Raw genomic sequence first — 19,599 nt, 5'->3', positions numbered from 1 at the left:
CTTTGTTCCAACCACTCAGTTGGTCTCATAAAAGATGTTGCATCTACCCAAAGAACCTTGCCAAGACTATGAAAAAGACGATCCTGAACAAACACCCGTAGGATGAGGAGTTGAGAAGGGATGAGGAAGATTACAATAAACCTCCTTAGACCTGGACTAGAAAAGGATTGCAGGTGCGCCCCCCGCCTAAAAGCGCTGCCGGGCAGGTGCTTTCCAGTTGTGGTGGGTCAGGACTCCCGACTCAAAAGGGGGAAGAGGAGGAGGTGCGGGTGCTGGGGTGTGATACCGAGAGCCCAGGTCAAGACCGAGGGCCTCCGGGCCGCCGCCTCCTGCTCGCGCGGGCTGGGCAGCTCCGAGGGCCGCGACGCCGAGCAGGAGGCGGGGCGGCTGAGGGGGCGACGCCAAGCAGGGGGCGGGGCGGGCCAGGGTGGGGCGGCTCTGAGGGGTGACGCCAGCAGGGGGCGGGGCGATACCGATCCCGCCCGAGGCGCGCAGGAGCTGCGGCCGGGCAATGGCGGAGGCGCTGGACTTCCGGGTTCCTGCCGAAAGCAGCAAGATGCTGCTGCTGTGCGGGCTGGAGCCGGCCGCGGCCGAGGTGAGACCGGCTCCTCCGCTGTCTTGCCGGAGCCCCTGCTGCCCTTACAGACAAGGCCCCCTAGTCCCAGCCCCTGCCTGCCTTTGGGGATTGACCCTCATTCCTCAACTTTATGGATCATTTCTGCGCCCCAGATTTGAAATGACCCACAAGGTTGAGGAATGCCAGAATGCAGAAACGACGCTGCGGGTGACCGCGTGAAGGGTTGATGGAGCTGCTCCCCCAGCGCCTTGCTCTGGCCCAGGGTGGGATGAGGTCTGCTGTGGGGTTGAGTGTGGAGCCCAGGAGAGTTGGTGCTTCACTGAGCGAAACAGCCAGGCTGATGTTTCAGAGGAGAATTGAAGCCCATGTCTTTCGTGCGTAGAAACGTGCTGGGAAGCCAAGAAGAGAGGTGCTGCCGGGATGTGTGTTTGGTGTGGGCTGGAAAGAAATGGGTGAGGAGAGGCACTTGTTTTAGAGGGAGGGACGTTTTGGAAACGGTCAGGCACTTTCAAAACAGACAAGCCTAGGGCTTATATTAAACACTCGCTCACCCCTGACAGCGCCGTATCCCGATGCCAAATTCTGAGGCTCCAGAGCCAGGTTTTATAGCCCTCTTAAATCTCAGTGCAGCTGTCTCCATCGTGGTGCTGCCATTGCCACGCTCAGCAGCTGACTCTGCAACCATCTTCATAGACGTTAGGGCTAGAAGGGACCTCGGGAGATCATCAGGTCCAGCCCCCTGCAACAGGGGCAGGCAGTCTGCCAGGGTCAATGGATCCCAGCAAGATAAGCATCCAGATGCTTCTTAAGAGAGTCCAGAGCAGGTGCTTGCACCACTTCTTGGGGAGTCTGCCCCAGGCCTTGGGGGCTCGGACAGTAAAGAAGTTTTTCCATAGAAAAGCCTCTCTGCTGAGTGCATTTTTTACAAACCTTTCAAAAGAACAGTATGTGGGGAAAGGGAGACGAAAATACAGCCACAGTCATGATGACTCTCAATCATTTGGAAGTATTTTTTTAATACCCCGTAGCCCTGCTTTCCAAGCTGATCTGCAAACCCATTAAGTTTGCCTGCCTATTACTTTGTAATGAAATTACCAAGGTTAATGGTTGTCTGGTGGCCCAAATAGTTTGGATACCACTACTAAATGTGGCCAGCTGCTCCACTCCCCAGCCCTTATTAGCTGGCTGCTCTTGAAAGTGTCACAATGGAAGTGAGAGTGAAGGATATTTGAGAAGCGCGTTCTGTGCTTATGGGATGTGTCAGGAAAAAAAGCAGGGAGAGGTTTGTGGGACAAGCAGGCAAATGGGTAGCATGTTTGTGAAACAGTGCAAATATAAGAAAGAAACATGTTTGAAAATGGTAGGGGTTGTGGAGAACCTTCAAGGTGACGCTGGAAGTTGAATCTGATGTGTATGAAAATGGGAGGAGTGAAGGAAAAAGAGATGAAAGGGGGAAACTGTTATAGTCAGAGTAAGAAGCAAGGAGCCTTTCTAGATGTCATAGAAGAAACAATATGGTTACTGGGGAGATTTCAGAGGAGGTTGCAGCAATCAAGAAAGAAGATGGGAGAGTTTTATGGCCTTTGGTACAAAAAAAAAAAAATCAGTTTTTACATTTTGGATCATAGCCTCCATGAGGGAGGATGCTAATATTGTGAGTGACAAGGTAGATTGCAGAAGCTTTGGAAGTAAGTCTGTGTAATTCAGGTGCATGCTCTAGTTTGGGGGGTTTTTTAAATGTGTTTGTACCTGCCACAGGCACAATCATGCATCTCTGACTTCAGCACTGCCATACTGCAAAAATGGGGGCATTACATACAGGATTTAGGTCTAGTGAGCTGCATGTATCACATGAGGCACAGATTATACTGCTGTCTGTAAAAATAGATCACATAATATCCTCATTAACTGGTGTAGTACTCTGTTCTCTGCAGAGAGCTTTCTAATCAACTTGGGATATGTTTTGACATGCTGCTCACATTGAGAAGTATCCAGTTCCATAGGGAGCCCCAAAAATGTCTATAAGACTTATTCACAGAGTTAGGTAGAACTTGATATGAATAATAATGTCATTTAAGGCAAGAGTATGGCAAGATTCAAAAGGGATTTGGATTTTTCTAAGGATAACAAGAATATCCTGAGTTAACTTAGTTAATGCTAGGTGCAAGGATTAGAAAACCTCATGTTTTAGGGATTAAACTAATCTGACTCTTTGGGACTAGGATGAAGTATCCTCAGGGGCAGATTATCTCACATTGTTTCTAGGGAGTTTCTCATCCTTCCCTCTGAAACAACTGATGCTGGGAGCTGTTGGAGATGGGACATTGGAATAAGTGGATCTGAGGCCTTTTTTAATCACACAATTCCTGTGAATAGGGCAAGAAATAATAGCTCAAGCATTCGGTTTAGGCAGATGCATCATGCTAATTACTCGGGAATTTATTGCAGAGTCCTCCCTATCTTTTTATATGATTGGGGCTTGTGTGGTAGACCTGAGTATAGTTCCTCATAGCTGCAGCTCAGTCTTCAGAGCATGAATTTTCATTTTTCAAAGGGCTTGTTTCTTTTTCTCTCTCAGCATTCTTTGTACTCAGCATTTTCTGAATTTGGGCTGCTCTACTCGGTTCGAGTCCACAAAAATGCTGCTATAGCACAGCCTGGGTGTTATGCCATTGTCAAGTTCTATTCAGCCAGAGATGCCAGCAGAGCCCAACAGGCATGCAACAAGCAAAGATTATTTCAGAAATCTCCCTTAAAGGTAATTAAAGTGAAACAGTCTGTATTTCCATTATGGGCTATGCAGTGATTAAGAATGGGATAGTATCTCATTAAGGGTTGGGGGGGGAAATCAGTGTTCAATTCTGTCCTGTCTTGTACCCTGAACCTTCTATGATCCATGTTTAGAGACCAGCCAGCAGAGTAGTGTATATATTTCTATCCCATGTGAATTTGTGTTAATTTAAGAAACACTGTTATTTGACTCCCATCATACCCACATGGTTCCTTTGTATTAAGTCTTTAGGATAAAAAGCAAAATGCACCATAGGATTTTACTATATTCTAAGTCAAGACCATTTTGCACCATGTATAGAATCTCTGTCAAAAAGGTTGGGGAAGCACAGGGCCATATATGCCTCCATAGTGGTGCTGGCATAAGGATATGGGAGTGACTATGGTGGCATTGCTGTTTGAGGGTGAGAGCCCCAGACCTTCAACCCTTGAACCTTATTGACCTTATTCAGAATTTTGCTGACCTTGCAGAACTCTCAGTAAATACACTTCTGCTTTCTAGAGCAAGGGTACTCAACCTCTAGCCCATGGGTCAAAGGCAGTCTGCAGAGCCATTGCATCTGCCCCTTGGGGTTCTCTGTGGGCCAAAAAATTTGGCAGTGGTGGCCATTTATATGGCCAAATTCCCAAATCCCAAGCCCTGCGTAGCTAGTTAGAGCCAGGCTGCACCTGCTTCCTTCCTCTGTCTGGATTGGGGCTGGGCCACACCGTCTTCCCCCATGGTTGGATCAGGCCTGGGTTGTGACTGGGCCAATACCAATTCCGTCGTTTTTTCCCACCCCCTCAAGACTGGGTTGGGGTCAGGCCATACTGCCATCCCCCTGCAGGGTTGGGTTGCCCCTGTCCCCCTCTGTGCTGCTGGATAGTGCCTGCTGCACTCGCCCTGACAGTCAGATTGAGACTACAAGTGAGATCTGGCCCACAGGCAGACCGGGCACTGCCTAGCTGGTCTCCCAGGGAAGAAGGTGGAGCACCACTGTTCTAGAGCATTTCCTGCCAGGATACTTGAGCATTTGTTAAACAGGTATCACTTCCTCCTCACCTGGAGCCATTGCTTTCTCTAAGTGGAGCACCATGGGCGTCTGTCTCCTGGAACCTTAGATAGGGCAATGGTGATCTAGAAAGAAGCTTACTAAGTAAATGAGGAACACGGAGAGAAATATCATGAGCCTTTTATTCCCAGAGTCACCAGTGCTATTTTTGCAATGGGATACTGGATTCTTACAGACCTTGGTTATTTGGAACCTGAAAGACATTTCCTCAAGTGAATACTTACAGCTTCCTGCTTACAAAGTCAGTCTCACCTCAGGCTCTTCTCCCCTGGACAGGTTTGCATTTGCACCAAACAGAAAGTACTTCAGCAACAAGTTCTTCCTCTGAGTAGCCACAAGTGCCAGGAATTAGCCAATTACTACCTTGGCTTTAATGGCTGGTCCAGTAGGATTATTACGGTAAGAAACCTTTCTTACATTCTTTCGTTCTCCCCTTTCTCCTGTTTGTGTCCTCTGTTCTTAATTTTGGTAGATTCAGAATAGTATAGTGATCATCAGGCTGTAAATATAACCTCAGCAGTTGCATTTTGGACAAAATGTATGGTTTTGGGAAAGCCAAAGAGGAGGAGATTGCTGTCAAGGCAAAGTTTGGCCACAGAGCACATGGGCATCAGACTTTCAGACTGCTTTGAAGAACGAAGCACAAAGATTTAGTGACAGGCTGGATGTGACATGGGAAGTCAAAGACAACTCTGATATTGCTAACCTGGTGGACAGAGATGGTGATCACAGGATTGTTTTGAAATAACATAAAGAGGGTGGACACCCTTGTTCGGGTTCTACACAGGTCACTTAGCTTGATAATATTTACTCCCACTGTAGGGAAGAATTATTTCCTCCACTGCAGGAGCCCCTGGGCTGGAATTGTGATAATGGTGATAATGATCTTCCTTAAAAATCTCTGAATCCCTTCTTTTTCCTCACTTATACCTGTCCTTGCCGTGTCTCACTTTATAAACCACATCTCTTCTGCAGAGCAAGCTACTTTCCTATGCTCCATATCACTTTCCAGCTCTCTGAACAACTGATTACTGTAGAAAGAGAATTCTGTTGCACTGTCTGTTCTGCATTTTAACATTGATCATAGCACCTCTTCATAAAATAACTGCCCCTTAGCCCAGCACCCTCCACAGTTGCCTTCTCCATCACTACTGTATCCATCACAAAGATGGCTGAGGATTATCCCAGTGTTGATAAACGTGCCAAAAATTGCATCAAGTTCCATCTGTAACAATATGTAAACTCTTATCCTAACAGCTGCAAAATATTTCTGGCTTTGATGAAGAGTATGAGGAGCTGGGAGGGTTGTCACAAAAGCAATGCCTGAAATATTTGTGTGCTTTAGAAGTAATGCTGCCCAACCATGGGATTTGTACCAGAGGAATTGGTCTGGCTGAAGCTCACTTAGAAAACAGCCAAGGTAGGTTTTCATATGCAGTTTGGTCACTGTTAGCAATAGTCATTTACTTCAGCTTTTCCTCCGCTGTAATTGTAAAGGCATTCAGATTCTGCAAGGTTATTTGATTTTTTTTTTCTTTTTTTTTTTTTTCTTTTTTCTTTTTGGATGAATTCAGGAGTCTCCATTGTGGCTGTCTCAGCAGCCCTCTTGCATAACTACATATTCCTAGCAAAGACAGCATGGTATCATGATTATGGGACTGTTGCCACTTTCTTTTTCCCTCCCTGCTCTTCCTCCCCACACTCTCCTCCCTGTTTTTCTTCATGCGTGTCTCTTGCTTCCCATCCTTTCAAGTCCCACTTCAGTGATTAGCCAATGTAAGTGGCCCATGGATTGCAACATGCCTTTTCTACCCTCCCTCACCTTTTAAGTGATGATCAGAGTAAGTGGGTATCTGTGAGAGATTCTGAGGTTTGACAGTGTCCTAAAATCTTGGAGAACCACTTTACTAGGTAGTCTTCTTACCAGAATATTAAGGAGTAATGCAAGTGTTTGGTTAGCACAGGGGTGACCAAGATACAGCCTACAGAGCTGTGTCATTTGGCCCGTCGGGCTCCCTTTGGATCCAGAAACTTGGCAGCATGGTGGGCAGTGGCAGCATTAATTGCTATGGCTCTCAGAGCTACAACAATTAAGGCTGCTGATGCTTGTCCTGTTGCCAAATTTCTGGACCCATAGGGAGCCCTGTGGGCTAGGTGTATGGCACAGAGCCATGTCATCTGGCTCAAGGGGCCAGAAATTTGGTGGTGGGTAAAGCCATGGCTCCTGCAGCTCCAGGAGCTATAGCAATTGAGACTGCCACTGTCAAATTCCAGTACCTGGACCAGATGCCAGAGCTTCAAGTTCCAGAGCCAGCAGGCATATTGGTCCTGCTGTTTGCTCCGCCCATGGGGGTGGATGAGTTTGACACCACTGGGTTAGCAGAAGAGATCATAGGGCATTTATACACGTATGTTTATGTGCTCCAACATGCCGGAAATCCAGTGTGTCGGAACAGACTCGATTAATCAAGTCTGCATAGTATGCGAACTGACGTGCCCAGCATACATTTTTATAAACGGTGAAATACAGGTCAGGACTAAGAGAATGGTGGTGGTGCACTTTGAAACTAAAACACCTTCCACGTGTTTTAGTTCAAAAGTGCACCGCCCCCCATTTTCTCAGCACTGATGCACATTTCACCATTTATACAAATGTGTGATGCAGCACCGGGTGCTTTTAAAAGCATACATGTGTGCATGTGCTCATAGGGTCGTCAGAAAGGGCTGGAGAGGACTTTAGAAGATCATTTAGTCCCGTCTCCTGCTAAAGGCAGGTTCATCCCTTCTGCTAACCCAGTTGGAATTTAATTGTGCAGGTAACTCTTGACTGTACTGTGTGTCTATTTTACTTGCAGGTGTGTAGTCTGTGATCTTTTAAACTAATACACTACTATGCTGGTTTTAGATTCTCTTGAGTTTGTCACGAAAACCAGAAGAGTTCAGAAACTTTCAGTTGGGAAAGCTTTGTCTAACGCATTTCAGAAGTTACTTCTCATTGTTTTAGGTGAGCCCTTTTTCATATGTTTACAAAATATCTGGGGATTTTGTCCAAGTACATTTGTGTTTCAGCTGTTACATTAGTGGGTATCAACTTCTGTTATAAATTATTCTCTCGTGTTTGGTCTCAGCCCCAAATTAAATTTGTGTTTGTGCACACAAAGTTCGAACCAAATTGTTCAATCATTCAAGCTAGTTGAATGAAAAGAAAATATGTCTGTTTTAAAGAAAAAAATAGGTTTTGTGTATAAATGGAGAAACTGAAGCAGCCAAATGTTGAAAAACATGAAATCTCTAAAAGGCAACAGTTGATACTAATGCATTGTTAAAATTCTAAATTTGAACATACGAAAGAATGGAACAAGAAAAGGTTCTAATAGCAGTATTAACTCACATTCTGGTGTGTGCTGGGTTTTTTTTGCTGGTTTAAATTGCTGTTGTGTCTGGTCTGTGCATGACTATTTTATTCAATATTGTACCATTTGTTACCCAGGGCTCTCAATCTCTGGAGCTTCTTTTATAGTTGCAATTACAAAACCTTGCTCCTTGTTTAGCTAGAAGTTGCTGATACCTGCTCTCTAGTTCTCAAAGCTCTTGAGGTTTCAGTCATAGGTTCTCAGATGCCTCTTGTTGTTTTAAAGGTGACAGCGTGTCTGAAGATGTACTTGGGCAGCTAGGGAGATATTTTTCAAATGCGCTTACACACCTGCTTTCATTTTTAGGTTTCTAAATATCTCTAAAAGTCTGGGCAAGAGAGACTGTGGATACATTTTTTTAGAGATAAATTTAGTCTATTGAATCACTGTTTAAATCTTTGCCGTAAGCAACTTGCTCAAGGTCATACTGGGATGAATTATAAACCTCATGTCTCCCTGGACAATTGTGAAAATAATAACATTGCTACCAATTCCATCATAATCATTCCATTTGACCTAAACACTTTGCTCTGCATGCAGTTATGAAAAAAATAATACAGTTCAGAGAGTCTGGAAGCACCATACATTCATTGCATGGAGTATTAATGTCAGTATTAACCTTCCTAGTTTTTGCATTGCATATTTGTTTCAGAGGATGGTAAGGTGGCTGTGGAGTATAATTCTGGCCAAGAGGAATCCATTGACTCTTTAACAGAAGAAGAGCTGAAGGGACTTACTCAGGTAAACAGAGAGGTGGTTTTGCTTTATCAAGTAGTATAGATGTCAGATAGATCTTGCTGGTGCATTTCTTACTCCTAAGCCTTTGTCATTTTAATTTTATGCTGTTGCCAAGTCCTACAATGCAGTTGCGTGTAATTTTTTTTTTCCCCCCAAATAGCAGTTAGTGCCTAACATTACAGTATGCTGAGATTTTAAAACTTCATTTGCTTTGGATATCTTTATGTATTTATTTTAAATAGTACAGGGAGCATGGGAGGGATCGAATTAAAGGACTTGTTCTCAACCATATTATCAGGATCCTCAGAAATATAACGTAACAGAGCTCAGACCCTCAGTTCCTGTAAGATTACATTGGATTGAAAACTCTAGTTCAGACCAGTAAAGTCTTTTAATTCAAAATGCAATTTTTTGTGGTTTTCAAATAAATAACATTCTCCTTTGGGGATGAACGCTGTATATAGGTAACCCAAAGGTGGCTCCTTATAAAAGATTGACTGAAACCTCTTTAATTACTTGTGAGTTTTATAAGTTTGAAAGTAAAAAAAAAAAAATAGTAATAATAATAATTTAAAAAAAAATCCAAATCAAAACATCCTGACTTTTTTTCTATCTTTGGACTCAAACAGCTGGATTTTTAAACCCATAATTTTGTATTTGTCTTGCCCTTAATAAGGATTGAGTAACCTTGCTCATTTGGAACATCTTTGGTAAGGAAAGCTGCTCTCAGGGCAGTGTTATTCTTTGCAATGCATGTACCACTTCAGATCTGTTGATATGTGTTTACTCCACAACTTGTTTAAGTATTGCACAGCATGCCCAGCAGTGTATGTGGACCTCCTGATACATTAGACCACTTGCTGATTTTGAGTCACGGAGGCAGACATTCTCCTTTCATAATGACAGCATTCAAAGGTGGGGGGGTTTATGGGTGAGCTGACTAATGTATTTATAGAGCCTGCTGCTGCAGAATTACCTTACTTTTTGTTTTATCAGTTTGTCGAGGAAAAAAAATATTTCTCATACTTTGTAGATTCTTGTTTTTTCTTTTCCGAACTGTTCTTAAGCTCACAGTTTAAATTTACTTTAAGGTCATAAAAAAGGTTGGTGGTAAAGACAGGAACAGAATCTTTCCCAGTCATGTATTTAATCACAAAACCACCTTTTTCCCCTCTCTCCCATTAGACATCTTGTTCTTTTAGTAGTGGTGCAGGATTTAAACCAACAAATTGTCACTCACACAAGAAGACGTATATCACTAAGGCCAGTAAGTCAGTTAATAAAGATAACTGACAAGTGACAAATGGGTAATTTGGGACAAGAGAGACTTTGTTGAGATTGAGAGCATCTTTGTTTTCATAGATTTTTAGGGTCGGAAGGGACCTCAGTAGAGTCTAACACCCTGCCCTGGGTAGAAAAGAGTGCTGGGGTCAGATGAGCCCAGTCAGGTGCTTCTCCAGTCTCCTCTTAAAGACCTCCAAGGTGGGGAAGAGCACCACCACCCTTGGGAGCCCATTCCAGAGCCTGGTCACCCTTACCGTGAAGAAGTTCTTCCTGATGTCTGATCTAAATCTGCCCTCTGTCAGTTTGTGGCCATTGTTCCTAGTTACCTCGAGGAGCGCTCTGGTAAACATAATATCTCCTATTCCTTGCTGCACCCTCCTCCCTCCCTTCCTGCCACCCCCTGCCAATGAATTTATAGACAGCCACAAGATCACCTCTTGGCCTTCTCTTGCAGAGGCTGAGGAGATCCAGGTCCCTCAGTCTCTCCTCGTAGGACCTTACCTGCACACCCTTAACCATACAAGTGTCCCTCCTCTGGACCCTATCAAGGTTATCTACCTCCCTCTTGAAGTGTGGTGCCCAAAACTGGACGCAGTACTCCACCTGCGGCCTCACCAGTGCCAGATAGAGGGGAAGCATCACCTCCTTAGATCTGCTTGTGATGAACCTGCTAATGCATGACAGTGCAGTTACCTTTACCTATCACAATACAGCTTATGGATGTAGTCAGTTGCAGAAATGAACAACAGTACTACCTACCCAGACCAGTGGAGTTGATTGTTGTCATAATGCACAAATACACACGTTCCTGTACTGATACAGTTACAGGCTAGAGCAGTTTTTTTTCTTCTATGTATTTAAAATAATTTACCATATTTTGTATATCCAGGATATGATTAAGAAAGTAAAATATGGACCAGGATAACTGATGGACTCTTTGATATGTCTTCCCAGGTCAATGACTTGTCCTTGGAACATCTTAACCATGAAGAGGATGAAGAATTTGCGTGTGAGCTCAGTTTAGATGAAGCACACCTACTCTAAGGGAGATGCCAATCTAATCAATGCAGCTTCATCTTTATGAATATTCTGGAAAGTTTAGAGCAGGTGTTGGCAACTTCTTAAAGTGGCAGATTAGCCACTTACAACCCAACCATCATCATGGTCTGCTACTCCCTACAACCACCACAGACCACCACTCCTTTCAACTGTGTCCCAGCCCCTGTTGGTATCTATGCCATGAGTCACTGTTTCCTGTCCCCAGCAGCAGTGGGAAGGGCTTAATTCAGTGGTGACTGTAAACAGTGCGTTACAACAGTGCCTATAGGCAGAGGGTTGCACTGTGGAGAGGATCAGCAGCATGGTGTAAGGCCAAGAAATAGTATGCCCTGGACCAAGCTGTGTGCCGCTGATCTCCCAAGCTGCCACAAGTTGGATCCAATCACTTTGTAGGCTGGATCCAGCCCACAAGTTGCCAACCTCGGTTGTACTATTCCAGATTTCTGCTCAGGAATGTAAGTATAAAGCTCTGAAAGAGCAGATACCACATGTATGCAATGCTTTATTTTTTTATCTGAATTTCCAGTGGTGGTAATGGGCAATAAATATGTTGTTGAAATAGTGGCAGACAGATGTATGTTGCTCTTGGGGAAGACAAACATCTCGCTGCCAACTTCCAGGGTTAACTCTATGTCCAACTCAGCCAAGATGCAGCATTATAATTTAGACAACATTACAGATTTTCATGGCACTTACTGAAAAATAAAAGATGCGATCCTTCTCAGAATCATTGACTGCATGGCTTAGCTACAGGAAATAGTTGCAGAATTTACTTACCCAAAAAGAAAAATCCCATTAAAACAAACATGGTGTAACAAAATAATCCCAACCCTAAACCAATCTCGCAAACCAGGGAGTTGCCATGTAAAAACTATTTCTTTGTGGTCACTCCCCCTTCTAATAAACCTAACATTCTAATGACATTCTAATAATGTACGACAAAGGTTGTTCTTTTTAATTTAGAAAGCATAAGTTTTGTGTTAAATTGCACAGCGAGGCTTCCAATGTGACATAAATTAGCCTTTGTTCAGTGTTGTTACAAGTACTCCAAAAGAATCATACGCTCATCGTAAACCCTCTGTCAGATGCCTTTGACACCCACACTTGAAAAAGGCTGTTGAAAACTTGGAGGAGCAGTTCGGAGCAGTCTTAAAAATGTATTTGAAGTGTGGAAAGCATATCTCCCCACATTCAGGATTTAAGGGGCTAGAGAAATAATGGAGATGAAACTTAATCGTAATCATCATGGCAGACGAACAAGAAAATGCCTGACATCGATCGGCCTGCTCTTTAATCTAGCAGGTGAAGGCATCGCAGGAGCCAAAGGCTGGAATATGAAGTTAGAAGAATTCAAATTGAAAATAAAATGCAACTTTTAAAAACTGGAGGCAATTAACCATTTTAACAAACTTCTTAGAGGATGTGGTAAATTCTTCACTACTTGGAGTTTTTAAATGAAGATGGGATGCCTTTCTAAAGGAGAGATTGTAGTTCACTTAGAAGTTCCTCTTTTATGTTATTCATGTTGGAAATACTGTGGTATTGGGGAGAATATAAGGTGTAGTATCACTCCATTTCCTTCCTCATTTAAGGCCTCCTTTATAAGCTCTGCCTGTTTTTTAACACAAGGAGTCGAGTTGGTAGAACTCCCACTTCCCTACGCTCGAGCCATTCTTCCCATGTCAGATAGTGTCCAGTTGCACTTTAGGATCCTTTGGTGTTCAAGTTCTTCATTTACATTTGAAACTATGAGGGTCTCTAGAGTTCTGCTAACTATTAAACTCCTGCTCAGTCACTTTTGCTCTGGGAAATGTATTTGTTAAGTCGAAATAGAATAAAATCATTTTGAAGGCTGCCGGCCTTCTTATGGCATGACCTTTCATTCGGAACCTCCATTGCTGTCCTCTCTTGCAGTATTGATTACTTTTATTTTTAAGTGCAGATGCATATGAGAATCTGAGCTGTCATTTGTTAAAAAGAATATTTCTAGCCCTTATAGTTGTAAAGAAGCTTGCAAACCTGGTTTGAGTTGGCCCTGAAGGCTCTGAATCCAGAAGGAAATCAAAAACTCAGGAAATTCAGCTCTGAGTTCATTTTCCTTCTCTCCCTCTAACATATCCTAACATCCATTCACAAACATGCATAGGACTACCCCAATGCTCAGCCCTTGCACTCCCATTCATCCAGACAGGCTTGCTCCCTATGTGTTCCATGGGCGTGAAGCACCAGCAAACCAAGGAGAAAAACCAAAATGTGACATAGTGTCTGCCAGACATCACATTAAGCAAAAGAGTTGAATCTAGGTAAACAACAGAAAAGTAAAGTGTGCAAAATAAAAAGCTTTTTCAAAATCCCATCAAGAAACTCTACAGTTTTGATATTACTTCATATTTTGATCATTTTTTACAACAAACTGTAAATCTACATGTACTCCTTGGAATATTTCTCTACAGATGTCTGCTAATTCATTTTTCCAGGAAACTTAATACTTCTTTTCTCCTCTGTTGTACTGTCACTTCAGTGCAATGCCCACCGAAAAGCTGAAATGGAATCGCATGTCAACACAGGAAGTTTATGGTTGTGCTTCAGTTTCGTGACATTTTTCATCTTGGAGATATTTCTTCTGGCTTGTGCTGTTGTTGCATTCACCTACGAATGTCTTATTGCAGTGGTCCATTGTTAATGGCCACCTATTCAAAAGTTTGAAGCAAGATTCCTTTGATGGAGAATTGTTTTCAATTTCCTTACCTTCTGTGCAAGGTGTGTTGGGAATTCTAGCCTAATGGAAGCTTTAACAGTCTCACAAAAGACTCTATATAAAGAGCACCTGGAAGAATCACTCATTTGGCAGTGGCACTGGCAAGTTCTTGAGTTTTGTCTATTCCTACAGTGATTTTGCCACACACATTTTATTATGTTATGGTGAAGAGGCTGCATGATTTTAGAAAAATGTATTAATTTGATAGTCTTCAATGCAATATGTGGCAGATGCAGAGAAGAACTGTATAATAACAAAACAACCTCCCTACTAGAGTTATGCAGAGCTTTGGTCCCTGATTCGATTCAGCCCGATCCAGTGGCTGAATCTCTGAATCGAATCGGAGGACCCTTTAATCTCTCTGAATCAAATCGGAACCCTCTTAATCTATTTAGAGAGATTCAGCGATTCAGTCATAGAGACACCTTTAAATGTTTTTTCTACATATCTCTAGGTAGCAGGCGGCTTGTGAGTGTTGCGATGCTGGGGTGGATGGGGCATCCCACAGGAGTGTGGGGGGCTCCCCTGCATGGTCGGCAGCAGACCCAGAAGTGGACCAGAAGCACTTCCGGTCCACGGGGGAACGTGCTCGGGGGCCCCCATGCAACCCTCCCCCCGCCCCCTTGGCTCGGTGCCTCCTGGATCTGGGGGGACACCTGGGGTCCCCCTGTGGCCATTCGCTTGGGGGGGGGGGGGAATCCCAGCACGTTCCCCGGCAGAGCTGGAAATGGACTGTAAGTACTTCTGGTCTACTTCTGGGTTTGCTGCTGAGCACCTTTCGGGGGGGTGCACTCCTGTGGGACACTCCATCTGCCCCAGAATCACAGCATTCACAAGCCACACCTGGTACCTCAAGGTATGTAGAAAAAGTATTTTTTGTTAGACACACAAAGCTGTGTCTACATCCAAATTGCTGATTCTGCGAATTAGCATCGAATCTTCAGATTTGGATTCAAACGAATCAGATCAGGGACAGTGATCCGAATCAATGAATCAAATCACTATCCGTGATTTCAGGCCAAATCCGAATTGAATAGGGATTTGGTTTTAGACACTCCTACTCCCTACCATTTTTTTTTGGCAGGTCATGGTTTCACCCATTTAGGAAGTTTTCAGAAATTGAGCTAGTCTTCCATGCCTTTTTATTTGCTCTGAAGACATGTTGCAGTTTTGATCCCACAAAAACATTTTTCACTTCTGTTCTTCCCAGTAACTTAAAAAAGAGAGTTTCTTCACTGCCTGATGTTGCAAATCAGAAGCACCATAATGTAGTCTTTCTGCTTCTTTGCAGCATAGAGAGGTGTATGCTTAAAAGTAAGGGTCTGATTAGACATTGTTCAGAAGAAAAGGCCAGTTTCGTCTATTTGAAAATATTGGCAGTGGAATATACTTACAGTTAGTTAGGCATAAACTGTGATAGATACCTATCTATCTGCCATTGGCATCCTGCTTTTTACTGTGCACCTTTTTCAGCGTGATGCTGTGTCTTTCCTTCCAGCTACTCAGCCACAACACATCATGGGGTTTGAAATCATTATTCCCAAGTTTTGTGGCCAGACTTACTGCCTTCTCAACAAAGCTCTGGCTGTTGATTTGTGTGTTATGCAGTTGTGTGCAGGTGAACCAAAGCAAGAGTGCCCTTCAGTTCTATTTTTCCCCACTCTCCTGTGTTTACGGTGGGCACTGAGGTCCCCAAGTCAGCAGACTCAAGCCTACCTTTTAGGTTTAAAATCTGTTGGGAGTTGATTGTAATATACCCAGCTTTGTTGCTGCTGCTTCTCTTTCACTATTTTCCCAGCTGGTGGTTACTTTTTCAATGGAGTTTGTCTGAGAGCCTGATGTCTTTTTGCTTGTGTTTGCTGGTTGACCTCATTATGGATCTCACATGCTTGATAATCACCAGTTGTAACATAGCAACCCTAGGTGTATAGTGAGTACACACACACACACACACACACACACACACACACACACACACACACACGGTGCATCTACATGTGATGCTGCGTCACCATAGGAATGCGCTACAGCGACGTACCATCCATGGGCAAGAACTGTGACACTGCAGCTATGTTGCCATAGCAAGGTGCAACCTTGTCATAGCGTGTTGCTATAGGTGATGTAGTGCCAAAAATAACCACGCGCAGTGCACATGGTGCAGTACAGGCTGTTACTGTGCTGCCTTTTAGTACTTTCAAAAGTACTAAAGGACAGTACAGTAACACTGTTGCCATAGTGACAAGTATAGACATACCCACAGTATGAATTAAGGTGGACTTGATTTTTAACAGCCAGCAGAATAAATGTGTGTACTCAGGATTACAGTTCAAAATTTTGAGTCTGATAAGCAGATGAATCTATAAAGGGGGAAATATATAAACAGCAGAAAATGCACATAGTATAACATCCCTGGTGTTTTGGTTTGGGGGGTTTTAATTCAAGTGTATGTGTGATTCTCATAGGTGCAATGTCCCCACAGGTGCCTCGGCCCCATCCACAACACTTCTTCTTGGTCAGGGGGAGGGGTGGGGCACAAGACAGACACGTCACATGGTGGCCAGTGTCTCACAATGTCCTGCAGGGCCTATTATTTCTTACCCCAACTCTTAAGGGAGGATTGTCCCCCTTTCCACTGCCCTTGCACGCCCGCTCCTGAGGCTCCCGTCCCCCTTTTCCAGGGGACTGTATGTATGCGTGTCTTTCTTTCAGAGCAAGGGGCATCCCACATGGCTGCTACAGGGACATCCACCAGGCAGTTATGGTGAAGGACCTATTTCCTGTGTGCTCTTAGGTAGGGTCCTTAGCTGCCTTCCCATGGTGCTGTCCCCCCCACCCCCAGCAGTGCTACCGGTGGTGGGATTAACGTGGTGCATCTCAGTGACAAGCTTGGATGGGCCACATCTTGGTTATGCTGAGCTCAGAGAAGTCCTTAGAATCCCTGTGATGTCACTACTCGGAAGGGGTCATAGGTCACAGAGGTCACGTCTGTTGATGGAGTTGGTGGCTAGGGGGCCAGGCGGTCATGGGGATGCCTGGTGGCCTGTGAAGCCCTGAGTGGGTTGTGTGGTGCCTCGTGTGTGGCCTCCAGACTGGAGCATCCGGGGGTGGTTGCTTCGTAACCACGCGGAGTTGCCACCATCTCACCAGCATCTTTGGGACCAAATGAATGAGACGGACCTAGGCCTGAGATCCGTGCACCAGTATGGGCCCTGCCCCAGCCCAGATCCACCCCTGTTCCCATCTTCATCACTGCCTTCAACTCCTGCTGCTGATGCTGCTGGCAGCTGCTGCTTCCGCCTTTACAGAGCAGAATAAAAAATACTGCCCAGAGCCATGCCTCTGCTCCGAGGGGGTGCTCAACTGCAGCCAGGCTGCCCACTCCACCAAACTCCAGCACTTACCGTGGCCAAGACCAGCTGCCCGGAACAAGTCCTTCTTCTTCTTGTGAGTGATGAGAACCAGGGCTCCAATCTTATAATAAATAATATTATTGATTAGTTCATTACAACATCTAGATACCCCAGGCAGGTAGGGCAGGGGTTTTGACTGTAATGGATAGTGGAGCGGGACCTGATGGAGCATGAAAAGGGGGCTGGCTGAAGAAGCACTGAGCAAGGAGATTGACCTCTGCAGCAGCATTATTTTAAGTGGGTATAAGTGAGGAAGATGGGGTATGTCAGAAACCAAGGGCTGATGTTTGCAGTAGTCAAGGTGGGACATAATGAAGGCCAGGATGAGAATCTTAGCTGTGTGGATTGAAAGGCTACACCTTACAGATGTTGTGGAGGAAGAAGTAGCAGAATTTAAGAAGAGCTTGTGAGGATCTAGAAAAAAGGTGAAGTCTTGGCTACAGACCAGAGTAACCCAGGGGAGAAGGTTAGACCTTTATGGCAGCAATAGGAATACCAGAAATTAACCCTGAGAAGCCAGATGTAGTGAGTACAGGTCTCTGGTCTGAGTTAGAGCTTCCAAATCTGGAAAGCAGGTTGAACTACAGTATGTGTCTGCAGGAGTAAGATAAGGTTTTTGGCTGTCAGTAAGCAGTACACAGATTTGAATGAGTAGCAACAATAGTGGCAACAGTCTGGCAGGGGACCCTAGATGGAAAGGAAATGATTCAATTACAGGGGGAGGATCCATGATAAAGATGAGTAAATACATGATAATGTGGGAAGGGAAGGATTATTACAGGTAGAAGTAGGACACTCCATGTAGGGTTTTCTGTCTAGGAAAAGCAAGTAGGTTTGTCACCTATGTGAGATTTTTGTGTGATTTTCATCCTTCATTTTCTCCTTCTATCCACCTACTCATATTCCCATGGAAAGCACTGAGTGATGCTTCTCCTTTCTAGCAGCCTTGTAGCATCTGATGCCTTATGATTTTGTCCCCATTAATCTCTGTTCTTCACTCTGTTGTGCATGGCTAGCAGTTACAACCCCAAGGGGGAAGTTCTGTAACTTGCCATTTTAATTCCCACTTTTAGTCACTCACATCTTTCTGATACATTCATCTTTTGAGCCAAAATGTTTCAAGTCTGAACTCTGCTAAAGGTACTTTTTAAAAAGATAATTCAAAAATTTGAACAGAAACAATTCTATTGGGTTTGAGAATGGGAGGGAGATGCTTTCTCCAATATGATGCAAAAACTTCTCAGTTTTTGCACTGCTCTATAGTCACTCTGTCTTTGGGCTGAGCTATATCCTGAAAATATTTTCTATTGAAAAGAAAAAAATTGAAGGAAGGGACAAGCACACAAAGTAAACCAAAAATAAAAAAAAAAAGAATAAAACTTACTTAGACCTTACCTTGAGGAGATTTGGGACTTGTCCGATGGAATTTCTCGTTGATGAGTTCCTGCTGATTTAAACCAATTCTGTGTTGGTTTTTTTGTTTTTTTAGGTTTTTTGTGTCAAAATTTCCTTGTGATTTTTCAGGGCCCTACACACAAGTTTTTCTCTCTGCTTCAGGGAGCTCCAAAGGCCCCTGTTTAGGCATGATCCTTTACAAGTCCACAGGGCTGGATGAGATGCACCTATGGGTGCTGAGGGAGTTGGCTGATGTGATTGCAAGCCATTGGCCATCATCTTTGAAAACTCATGGTGATCAGGAGAGGTCTGGATGATTGGAAAAGGGCAAGCATAGTAGCCATTTTTAAGAAAGGGAAGAAGGAGGATCCAGAGAACTACAGACCAGTCAGCCTCACCTTAGTCCCTGGAAAAAATAATGAAGCAGATCCTCAAGGAATCCATTTCTAACCACTTGGAGGAGAAAAAGTAAATTAGGAACAGTCAGCATGGATTCACCAGGGGCAAGTCATGCCTGACCAACCTGACTGCTGTCTATGATGAGGTGACTGGTTCCGTGGATGTGGGAGGACTGGTGGACATGGTGTACCTAGATTTTAGCAAGGCTTTTGATACAATCTCCCACAGCATTCTTGCAGGCAAGCTAAGGAAGTATGGGCTGGGTGAATGGACTCTAAGGTGGATAGAAAACTGGCTAAAGCATTGGGCTCAGAGAATAGTAATCAATGGCTCAATGTCTACTTGGCAGCTGGTATCAAATGGAGTGCCCCAGGACTCAGTCCTGGGGCCAGTTTTGTTCAATGTCTTGATCAACAACCTGGAAGATTGTGCACCCTCAGCAAGTTTGTAGATGACACCAGGCTGGGGGCAGCAGTAGATACACTGGAGGTAGGGCTAGGATTCAGAGTGACTTAGACAAATTGAAGGATTGAGCCAAAAGAAATCTCATGAGGTTCAACAAGGACAAGTGCAAAGTGCTGCACTTAGGACGGAACAATCCCACGTACCAGTACAGGCTGGGGGCTGACTGGACTGGCTGGGCAGCAGCTCTGCAGAAATGGATGTAGGGGTTATAGTGGACAATAAGCTGAATATGAGCCAGCAGTGTGCCCTTATTGCCAAG

At 44.2% G+C, this 19,599-nt stretch overlaps 1 protein-coding gene across 1 annotated transcript; it reads left to right on the top strand.

Moving 5' to 3' along the window:
• Positions 1-470: 470 nt before the first annotated feature.
• RDM1 (RAD52 motif containing 1) lies at positions 471-11,832 on the top strand. Its single transcript, XM_019554568.1, has 7 exons — positions 471-595; positions 3,156-3,335; positions 4,696-4,818; positions 5,677-5,839; positions 7,325-7,423; positions 8,485-8,573; positions 10,809-11,832. Exons 1-7 carry the CDS (start codon positions 512-514, stop codon positions 10,896-10,898), a joined length of 828 nt encoding a protein of 275 aa, XP_019410113.1. The 5' UTR covers positions 471-511; the 3' UTR covers positions 10,899-11,832.
• Positions 11,833-19,599: the final 7,767 nt, after the last annotated feature.

This window comes from Crocodylus porosus, unplaced genomic scaffold (genome assembly GCF_001723895.1).
Source record: "Crocodylus porosus isolate Cpor-Errol unplaced genomic scaffold, CroPor_comp1, whole genome shotgun sequence".
Taxonomy (NCBI): domain Eukaryota; kingdom Metazoa; phylum Chordata; order Crocodylia; family Crocodylidae; genus Crocodylus; species Crocodylus porosus.
The sequence above is the reverse complement of the archived record's forward strand: the minus strand, read 5'-3'. Positions and strand labels throughout refer to the sequence as shown.

Coding starts and splice junctions, on each gene's coding strand:
- RDM1 (XM_019554568.1), top strand. CDS start 512: ATGGCGGAGGCGCTGGACTTCCGGGTTCCTGCCGAAAGCAGCAAGATG. Junction 5,840..7,324: donor TCACTTAGAAAACAGCCAAG/GTAGGTTTTCAT, acceptor TGCTGGTTTTAG/ATTCTCTTGAGTTTGTCACG. Junction 7,424..8,484: donor GTTACTTCTCATTGTTTTAG/GTGAGCCCTTTT, acceptor TATTTGTTTCAG/AGGATGGTAAGGTGGCTGTG.